Source organism: Camellia sinensis, chromosome 6 (assembly GCF_055761805.1).
Source record: "Camellia sinensis isolate YWXY chromosome 6, ASM5576180v1, whole genome shotgun sequence".
Taxonomy (NCBI): Eukaryota; Viridiplantae; Streptophyta; class Magnoliopsida; order Ericales; family Theaceae; genus Camellia; species Camellia sinensis.
Window position 1 is genome coordinate 87,596,026 of NC_138966.1, and position 10,910 is coordinate 87,606,935.

General features: G+C 36.1%; 1 protein-coding gene and 1 long non-coding RNA gene across 2 annotated transcripts; one reads left to right on the forward strand and one right to left on the reverse strand.

Annotated features, from left to right (window-relative positions):
• The first annotated feature begins 552 nt into the window (after positions 1-552).
• Positions 553-3,896, forward strand: LOC114304636 (uncharacterized). The gene is made up of 3 exons (XR_014332606.1): positions 553-836; positions 3,391-3,468; positions 3,602-3,896. It is a non-coding gene; the product is annotated as an uncharacterized LOC114304636 (long non-coding RNA).
• Positions 2,050-3,397, reverse strand: LOC145792756 (thioredoxin H-type-like). The gene is made up of 3 exons (XM_082874135.1): positions 2,668-3,397; positions 2,429-2,551; positions 2,050-2,345 (listed from the first exon to the last, which is right to left on the reverse strand). The coding sequence occupies exons 1-3, from the start codon at positions 3,016-3,018 to the stop codon at positions 2,199-2,201; spliced, it is 621 nt and encodes a 206-aa protein (XP_082730261.1). The 5' UTR covers positions 3,019-3,397; the 3' UTR covers positions 2,050-2,198.
• Positions 3,897-10,910: the final 7,014 nt, after the last annotated feature.

Here is a 10,910-nt window from a genome sequence, read left to right on the forward strand (position 1 = left end):
TTTCCTCTACCATAAAAAATTAGATCGTGATTTTTAGTAACCCAAAAAAATAGGCCACAGAAAAATATTTTTCATTAACTACAGAAAATTAATTTTTATTTTAGTGAAAATTATTTTTCATTAAAATATTACCCCTACTTCTACCAAATAAAAAATAATAATATTTTTTTCATTAAAATAAAAATGAAACAAATAAATTTTCAATCTTAGTAACTAAAAAAAAAAAAAAATTTAAAAAAATTCATTAACTACAAAAATATATATATTTTAACAAAAAATAAAATTTTTTGACGACGATAACCCCGTCACAAAAAAAAAAAAAAATTAACGATATTATTTTATTATTTAAATTTCATTTGTGACTAAAAAAAAATATTTTCTTATTTTTTATTACCGCCCTTTTTTTTTTCAAACCCCAAACCCAAAAATCCCTACCCCGCCCCCCCAAATCCCTAATCTCACCGCCCCTTTTTTTCCCATTCCCGCCCGCCCCCCCCGCCCCCCCGCCCCAAATCTCCAATCTCAAACCCCAAACCCAAAAATCCCTACCCCGCCCCCCCCCAAATCCCTAATCTCAAACCCACAAATTCCCAATCTCAAACCCAAAAATCACTACCCCCCTCCCCCCCAAAATCCCCAATGTCAAACCCACAAACCCACAAATCCCCAATCTCAATCCCTACCCCACGGCGAGCGGCGGAGGAGTAGCGTCGGAGCAGCGGAGGAGGAGCAGTGTCGTCGGAGGAGCAGCATCGGAGCAGCAGCAGCGTCGGAGCAGCATCGGAGGAGCAGCTTTGAGTTTTATATGCAAGAAGAATGATCTGAACTCTTCTCAGGTATGTAACCCTGCTTCTTTTGATCTCTCCTTAGTGAAGATTATGTTTGTATGAACATGAATGGTGATGGATGTCAGACTGGGTAATTATATTTATAGTTTCAGACTCAATATATCAAAGAATTCTAATATTTTGGTTGATTGATTTCATGTTTTAGTAATTTATATGTTGGTTGATTCTAATTCTAATATTTTTTTTCTTGCCTGATCCTTAATTTTTTTTCCAAATTTTATTAAACTGCATTACTTTTGAAAATGGAAGAAAAAAAATTTAAACTATGGTTGAGCAGTCTCTCAAGTCTAAATAGTTTGGTCCGAAAAAAAATCAATTCTAGATCAGGGTTTTTATTCATAAATTAATAATTGACTAATAAAATAGTTTGATTTTGAAGTACAAATTAGAAAGTAAGCAAAAATAGTAACTCTATGGCCTATCCTGATTAAATTATTTTATATAAAGATATATATATTTATATATATATTTTAAATTATAGAAACATTTGAACAAAATTATTTACAATTAAAAAATTAAAATAGTGGCCTATAATTTGAACCATAAGATTGGCTTTATAGTTGGCTGGATTAAGAAGAGTTTACCCAAATATTAGATTGGTCTAACTTGATCTTAACTGCATCCTCACCATAAGGTAACACAAATAATTCTACACGTATATATACTATATAAATTATTGAAGATTGAAATAAGATGCATCATATGGTTGAAAAATCAAATTATGTTTTACAACTCGTATTTATTCATTCAAATTTTCTAAAATTTTCGCATTGAACTATTAAAATTATTTTTATAAAAAATTATCTCAAACTAATTTTTTAATTTATATGCATTTATATTATTTAAGAAAAAAAATTACATTAGCAATGTATAAAAAATTTAGAGGGCCAATTACATTTTTCTAATCATCTTTCTTGGTAAAATCGTTAAAAGTTGTCATAAGCATTGCATTTTGATATTTAAGTTGTTTAGTAGAATATTTTCATTTTAAGTTACGTCTTGCAAAATGAAGCTTTTTAAGATTAATATTTAGCCTTAATATGTCAATTTAATTTTTAAGGATTTTCTTTTTAATCATTACTCTCGCTTTTCTAATTTATACATATGTGTTTATGTGTATGTATGATTTATTCAGAAAATTAAAATCCTACTATTATCCAGTGACTTGGATGTTCCTCTTGTTCTCTTCACTTGGCTTTTGTGTAGTAAGGGACATTGATTTAATGTAGAGGATTGCAATGTCATTTATAGTGCATTCTATTACATGTAATTTAAACACCGTGTAGCTGGCGAGTATCATCATGATTCTTGTAGAATGTAGATGAAGGTGAAGATGATTGATACAATTTTTTAAGAACAATAATGGTAAGCCCTGTTTTTCTCAATCTTATTCTGAAGCTCTTCCTTTCTGACTCCTGTAACCTTGTCAACTACTCTCCCTTTCTTTATTAATATGAATGTCGGCATTGCCTGCACCCCATATTCTTGAGACACATCCTGCAATTCATTCATTCATACCTATTAGCAGCACTTCATTTTTCAGAGAGAGAGAGAGAGAGAGGCAATTTAAAGAGAAATACCATTAACTCATCCACATCTATCTTGATGAACTCAACTTCTGTGTATTTAGCAGCAAACTCATCAATGGCTGGTTCCATGAAGCGACAAGGCACACACCATGAGGCAGTGAAGTAAATAACCATCTTCATTTCAAAACAAAACCCCCCAAAAATAAAGAGATTAGCAGACCCAAAAACAAGATTTGATTGTAAATTTCAGATGAAAAAAAAAAAGAGAAGTTGAATGGGTGGTTAATTACCAGTTTGGAAGTTGCTTTGGAGGCTTCAAAATGGGCTTTCCATTTTGATGGGGAATGGAATGCAAGAACTTGAGAAGTTCTCATTGATGAAGTCTGCATCGACACCAATGACGACGTCGACGACGATCTTCTAACATGCTGCATTGTAGAAGGAAATTGAAACTTTGAACGAAGCTCTCTCTTGTTGTTGTCACTGAATTTGATCTTTTGACAGAAGGTTTTTGGCTTGGAGTTTGATAGTTGGTGGGAAAGCTCTTTATATAGAATTGATGATAGTGGAGAGTAGAGAAGTTTTAAATGTGAACTGTTTTTAAAATATGAAGTGGAGCACAGGATTCTTGTCATTGACATTGGTCCTTTTATTTTTTAACGGTTGAAGTTTAATTTGGAGTGTCTCTCCAAATTTATATTAAAACAAAATGATATAAACAAAAGTGACAAGGTGCTCTTTTATAAAGGTTTACACACCTAAATGTTAAGTTACGTGTGTTTTTGTATTAAAAAATTATAGAAGTGTTTTTAAGAGAGTTGTTATTGATTTTGCTATTGAAGTGCCTTCCAATTGACAACACGACTATACAGGTACTAATCTTCATTTTTATCGTTTAGTATCATTTTTCAATCTCAGAAATCACAAGTTTTATCGAATATCTATTGTTCTCAAACCTTGTATGATCATTAAAGGTATTTATTTTTTAGACTGACCAAATATCAACCTTGCAGCTGGAACTCCCTACGAGAATGGTGTTTTCCGCATGAAATTGATATTGTCTCATGACTTCCCGCATTCCCCTCCCAAAGGTTTGTTGAGGCTTATGTGTTAAGAGAATTTATTTCACCAAAGGTTGTGACATTTGTCTTTCCTTTGGCCTGTAAGTAGTTTAAATTGATTGAGGTGTGAACTTAAAGAAAAATTATATATTATATGTTGCAGGACTGCCATTGGCTTCAACTACAACATTCACCAAAGGGGGAAATGGGCAGGATCAGCCAGCCTCGGCCTTGAATTCAACAACCGAGACCGGAGTTAGCAGTGACTCAGTGGCGGCACCACCACCAACAGGATCAGCAATATCCTCTACATGTTTATATTTTTCCCTTTCGAAAGACTTATTGTTTGTTTTGAATGCTTGGATTTGGGCTGCCCTATAATCTCCAAAAGCGAAAGTTCTCATTGTAGGCCTTTTTAAATAAATGGAAAATAATGGTGAATTTTAGATTTTATTTTATTATTTTATTTTTTTTTTAGGATTTGGGTGAACTTTATAATTTAAATATGCTTTTATGAACATGTACAGTTTAATTATTCTTTGTAAAATATTGAATTTGATGGTTTGATCAATTTTTATTTTTATTTTCTGTTATGATGTTTTTGTGAATGGAATGTAAATAATCAGCTCTTAGAGAGTGAGAGACGGTACCACCGTCGGAAAAAATAGAAAATTTTAATATTTTTATTAATTTTGTTATAGGTTTTACTTTTTGCGACGACATTATACTGTCACAAAAAATAGAAATTTTATTATTTAAAATAAAAATTTTATTATTTTTTAATGTTTTTTGCGACGGTATTACACTGTCGCAAAAAATAGAAAATTTCATATTTTTTATACTTTCTGCGACGGCACCACACCGTCGCAAAAAATAGTGTTTTTTTTTTTTAAAAAAGACTATTAGCGACGGTATTTTTTGCCGTCTCAAATAACATTTTTAGCGACGGTAAAATAGGGCCGTCGCAAAAAAATCAAGAAATTTCAAATTATTAGCGACTGCACGGTGCCGTCGCAAAAAGGTAAAAAATGCCGTCGCAAAACATTAGCGACGGCACTTACCGACGCAAAAACTCTTTTGCAACCCCTGCAGTTGCGACCCCCTCTTGCCGTCGCAAAAAGTCATTTTGCCGTCGTAAAAAGTATTAGCGACGGCATTAGGAGTATTAGCGACGGTATTTTACCGTCGCAAAAAGTCAATTTTTTTGTAGTGTTGGGAAGAGGTGTTGTTGGTCTTTCATTTCCTTTTATTGAGCTTTTGTCTTATCGGTTCATAGATCATCACACAACCAATTTCAACAATTGAATGATTTATGAACTGAATCTACTCCTCCCTTGATCATCTTCATGATAGGGAACGATAGAGAGGATAAATATCTCCTGGAAACACTATGTTTTTGTTCTGTTTCAACTTTGTGGCAGTAGGGCATTTCTTAAAAATAGTGGCTGGCCGGCAGGCCACCATTCTGTACGGCCGACCAGTTCTCAAGGCTGGCCAGCCACCCATTTTGTCCCAGGTAGTGGCATTTTTATGGCAGAATAGAGCAAAACCTGAGATCAAAATAGAATAATTTTCTGACTGTAAAACAGAGCAGATTCTGGCAGCAAACAGAGAGGTTTTCGGGAGGATGTTCTCGGTTGCGCACATGTGGTTCCTCGCCTCATGTTCAATTAAATTAATGCTTAAATATTTAGTATGTTGTAATTAATTTGTTGGCTTCATTCAAATTTGTAATAGCTAGTTAATTCTTTGGGTTTGTAATAATTAGTTTAATTAGGACATTCATTCGGACCTTCTTGTGCGAGGGAAAATTTGTAAACACTTATAATATTGTGTATGTCTTCCAACCCCCATTCTTTCTCCCTTTTATTTACTTGCTTACGATGGTTGCATATAGTATCATATTTTTAGTTTCATATCATCACCATGACTTGCATCCATTTTTACATCCATTATGATTTGGCTCATCATAGTTGATAAACATCGATTATTTCTTGCTTAAATACATGCACTACCATATGCCTTAAATTGATCCATATGTCATGTTAAGAAGCTGAATCCGATAGTTGCATTTTTTGTGTGTTGCATTAGTCACTTTGCAATTAAGAACATGCATTTTTCTAATTATTTTCTTTCCTTTGGCTTGCCTCAGTTGAGTACTAGGTGAGCATTTATTGCTTTAGCATATCGCATGTATATTTGTGTTGCCATATTAAGCATAATACCATAAGGCGAAGTGCTTATTTGGAATAAACTATTTGAATGCTTGTGGTTGAAGGATATTTCACTTATATTGGGATGATTTCGATTAATGTACATATGAGCTCGCTTTTTCAAGTAATACATATTCAAAATTCTTTCCAAATAAACATGAAATCAAAGTATTCCAAAGTGGGTGACATAGTCTATACTTGTGTGCCTCACATAGTAAGTTAGTATAATAATCGAAACAAGAGCATATAATGTACATAAAAATCACATCATGATTAATAAAGGCTGATCTTTGGATTGGGTGAGTGGGGTGCTCAATTCATGACATTCTCCTCTCATACCTAAGTTCCCGAGCTGAGACACTTTAGTTATGACAGACAAGTGGCTTTTGGCACGAGTCACGGATTTCCTAAATTTCTCAAAAACATTTAGGTGGCGACTCTGAAATCTGGAAATGCAGTCCATTTTTGACATTTCTGATTGTAAATCGATTTTCAAAAGATTTTCTGAATTTGGACTCTCATTTGTTTAATCTATTTTACATTGCACTTGTGAAACTAGATTCAAAACCACGGGAGTCCGAACTGTAGGGCTACTGTATTTTAGGAGACTAAACCCCGCCTCCAAGGAGCACGAGAGACTAGCTACAGTTTCTGGCGACTCTACTAGGGAAATTAGAGAACTTGACTTGAACTTCATGATGTGAAATTTTATTTAATGATATATGTTCTTTGCATTGCATTTGCATTGGTGCTCTTAAGTCACTGTGTTTTTCATCTACTATTCTTAGACGGCTTGCCTAAAAAGCTTGCCAAAAGGCTAGCCGATCATGGGCTCTGCCATGTTAGAAACACAACCCTCGGATCTAGATTATCGCTGTACAAGTTGATCCTCTTTTCACTTCTCAGTGTTAGGTGTGCGAGGTATATTAGGGAATCTTGCCGAAGTACCCCTTTTGACCAATCGGCCTAGCTACATATAGGAAAGCCATAATGACTATTCCAACATAGGACATGATGCTCACCCATATGTAGGATTTTGTGAAACTGCTTGCTTGAAGTAGTAAAATCCTAGATCACGTCAAATCTAAAACAGGATAACCTTACCCCCTAATAGAGGTGTTTTGGTTCTCTTTACCTGGTATATGCTTTACAGTAAAACTGTACAAGAATGCTTCATATCAGTGGTACAGTTGGTATCAGTTTGCGAGGCAGAATTTAGTGGGGAGTACAGTCTTACAGCTTTGATCATATCTGTTATGATGAAATCGTAGCTGAGGTGTTGTCCGATTTTTTATTATTGCTTTTTCTTTATTTCTTTTGCTAGGTAGTCTAAAACCATAGCTTCAGAAAGTTCTGGCATCCCCCAAGTACTCTGGACCCATGTCAGAAGACTTTGTAAGGTCAAAGATCTTGTTCGAGGACAGCCAGTGTTCACTTTACTGTTACCAGTTGTAAGGCGAAGAAGGGTCAGATAAAGTTCGCCAGTTCAGTTATTTCAGTAATCACCCCTTAGCTCACTGACACTCAGTTCACCTCAGACACAACCATCTATTCTTAGAATGGTTCAATATCCCTCATCAGATTTGGAAGACTTGTTAATCTGTCTGCAACAGCCGGTCGACTCAATCCAGCACGAAATGGCCCGCCAATCTGAGGTCACAACTAGGTTGCAACAACAGCAATAGTAACCAGCTACGGCTTCTGCTTCACAGACACCTAATGTGACTATCCTCAGACTCGGTACCACCGCCAATGCTGCTACTGCTCAGGATCCACAAGCTGAGGGTGTTCTGGCTTTTCCTGTTCAAGTAGAGCCAATTCCAAGACAGACACCTAGAGCCCCAGTTTACCAGACTGAGGCACCTTTTGAATTCGAGATTGACCTAACCATTCTCAAAGTGAACAAACTAGAAAAACTATTCAAGAAGGCATAGGGGGTCAACTCTATTCCAAATATAGAGGATGGGTACACTGAATCTGTAGTTACTTGGAGCAGTTCAAAATGGTACATCTACGTCTGTTTTCTAATATCCTACGACCAATGGGTTTAACCAGGCTGCAGAAGTTGTCACTCTTCAGCCGAACCATGTCGGGTATAGCTACTATCTGGAATGCTACGTTGGAGGACTCTGTGAAGCCAAACTAGAAGGAGTTAGCTAAGTCTTTCATTACTCAATACTCCTATAACACACAGATCAAGGTCACAACTCGTGATCCTGAAGCAACGCGTCAAGAGTCGAAGAAGGGCTTCTCCGAGTTTGTAACTAGGTAGAGGGCCAACGCATCAATGATGACCACCAGACCCTCAAAGAAAAACCAAATCTGGATTGCTGTCTGGAATCTTCAAGGCAAGCTGCTGTAGAAAATGATTTTTCTCCCCTTATTTACCTTTAAGGAACTTCATGAAATGGGAGTTCAAATTGAAGACGCCATAAAGCAGGGATTATCATAGATGACAAAGAGCCAGCCAAGAGGCCTTTTATTCGCAATTCCAATGTTGCTGAGGGTAGCATGGTTAGGAGGTTGTCAGAGGTGAGTGTTGTCACCATAACCAAAACCGACGACCCCTTTGCCAATATGAGCCCACAAACTTCCAACCCTACCCGACCTCTGGGTAGAACTTTCAATCAGCTCTACATGACTCTATCTTGAGCCATGCAAGTGTTAATAAAAAAAGAGCATTTGAAACCCCTAAAACCTTGACCACTTCCAGACCTCCTTCCACCCAAGCACGATCCCACCAAATACTGTGTTTTCCATCAACAGCACGACCACGAAATGGACCGGTACTTCCGCTTATGTCATGAGATTCAAGATGTCATCAATAACAAAGCCATAGCTCCACTCCAAAAGATAAATGTGACCACCAACCTGCTCCCTGTCCACAACCAAGTCCTCCCATCCAAAAATATCCACATTATCCATACATTGCCACCCACTTTCGACCCAAGCGTCTATATCACCCCCTTCCACCTACCAAAGCCGGTGTTGTTCATCCTTGAAGACATAGACTTATGCATGATGAACACATCTAACCCACAACCTGAGCCTCACAAATTTGTGGTGACAATGCCTGAAGAAGAGGAGGTTTTGACCTCAGAGGGGGTTATCGGTCTGTCGTTGGGAATTTCTAGGGAATCATCTAAGGGAGAGTATGATCCGAGCCACTACATTGTTCTTGTTACTCAAGCCAGGCCTGAGGTAGTATTGCCGACCTCAGTCGACATTAACATGCTTAAGGAAGACGATCCAAGCAAAGGGTTGGATAATCTTGAGGATCATGAAGAAGATTTGGACAATTTACAAAAGTTCGAAGAACAAGACCAAGGCAATATGTAGATCGGTTGGTTTGATCTGAGCCTGTTGAATGACAATAGGGGATGGCTAAGTGATGAATTTGACAAAGAAGAGGAAATCGGAGTCAAACAGGAGGAAAGGAAAGTCGTGGCAGCAGGGGTAGCCAAAAAAGTTGAGGAAAAAGGGAAAGTGCTAGAGAGCAGTAGTACGGAAAACAAACCTAAGATTTGGGTGTTGTGGAAACTACAGACACTAAAGGGGAAGCTGTATTGGGGCAGTTTGAATGGGAGAGGATCGAAGATAGTCAGAAGACGACAACATCTTGTCGCCCTGAGAGGGATACTTGTCCTGTGGGAGTGATCCAAGTTGAGCCGGACAACTGTTTGTCAGCAGCTGAAGGTGAGTGGTGGGAATCTCTATTTAGATTAGAAAATTTATATATGTAATGGTAGGTGTGACTTATACGATTTTAATTTAATCAGAATGCTTAGTCTTTCTTGCATAATCTATATGCTTATTTGGTTCTAATATAATTTTATTATATGAGTATGATTCATAATTTCCTACCATACTTTGCATGTCTTTTTATTTTCTAATTTTATAGCATAATTTCCATGTTCAAAATTTTCAAGATTTTAATTTTTTGTTCATGCTTATTGTTTCTAAAATTATGTGTATGACCTTATTCACATGTGTATTACATGGTTATTCTTTTGTATTAAATTTTATGTAACTCTAGCCTATTCATTTTTAGTTTAATGTATTTGAAGTTATACAATGTTTGTAACTTGCCTAAATACATTTGGAGTTTTAGTTTTATTTGTGTAACTCATGCCTAGTAATTCAATTTATTTATTTAGGAGCTATAAGGTTTGATAACTTATGTAGTATTTTAATTGATTATTTTTTCCCCCTATCGAATAATTTGCTAGGAGGTTTAATAATATTTGATTGTATGTACAATTTCTTTAGATTATTTGGTTTGTATTTTCTTACATTTCTAGCTAACTCTCTTTACAAAAATACCTAAGCGAGGAAATGAGTTTTACACAAATAAGAATCCTTATTTGGATTGGTCTCATTTTTTTTTTTTTAATTTTTAAATTTGGAGCAATGTGTTGCTTAAGTTTTAATTGTGATTATTCACCAATGTGTTTAAGAAAGTTTTATTTGCTTGTATTGTTGTAGCAATTTTTTACATTACTTCTAATTTGGTTAGCAATTTTCTAAAATTGCTTGTAATTGTTGGACATTGGTTTCTTTTAACCTAGTTCATCTCTTGGAAAAACTTGATTCTATAAATTGTTTCCTATGGACTAGGAGTCAACATGCTCTTGAAAGTTTTGTCAAAAGGTTAATTGGGTTTTAAATGGAATCTATGTGATCCTTCCAGTCTTCCTGAGAACATTCTTGACCATGTTCGATTCTAGGTTAAGTGGTGAGACTAGTTTTGAATTAAATTTCCAGCTGTGAGATTTTGTAGAGTTAAGTTTAATTTCTAGAAACACAGAAAGTGAAATTCTGTTGTATTTTTTAGAAATGACAACTATCACCGATGTTGTTACTACTACTAATGTTGGTGGGGATCTAAACCCCGGGACAACTAGCTTGCAAACCCCTACTGATGTGACCTCTATGGTCAACGCTGTTGCTGCTCCTGCTGTTCTAGAAGGCTCGCTCGACCATTACGAGCGCCTAGAGAAGTTCCCGCTAGTGAATTTCAACAGGTGGCAACAGAAGATGCTGTTCTTCCTGACTACTCTTAACCTTGCGAGGGTTTTGAGTGAGGATCCACCAGTTGTGGAGAAGAATAAGCAAGACAAACAGAAGCTCATGGCTCTAGATACTTGGAAGCAGTCAGACTTCAGTTGCTGGAACTAGGTTCTGAATGGCTTGGCAGATTCAGTTTTCAACGTGTTTTATGTCAAGAAGTCGGCAAAAGATCTGTGGGATGCTTTGGAC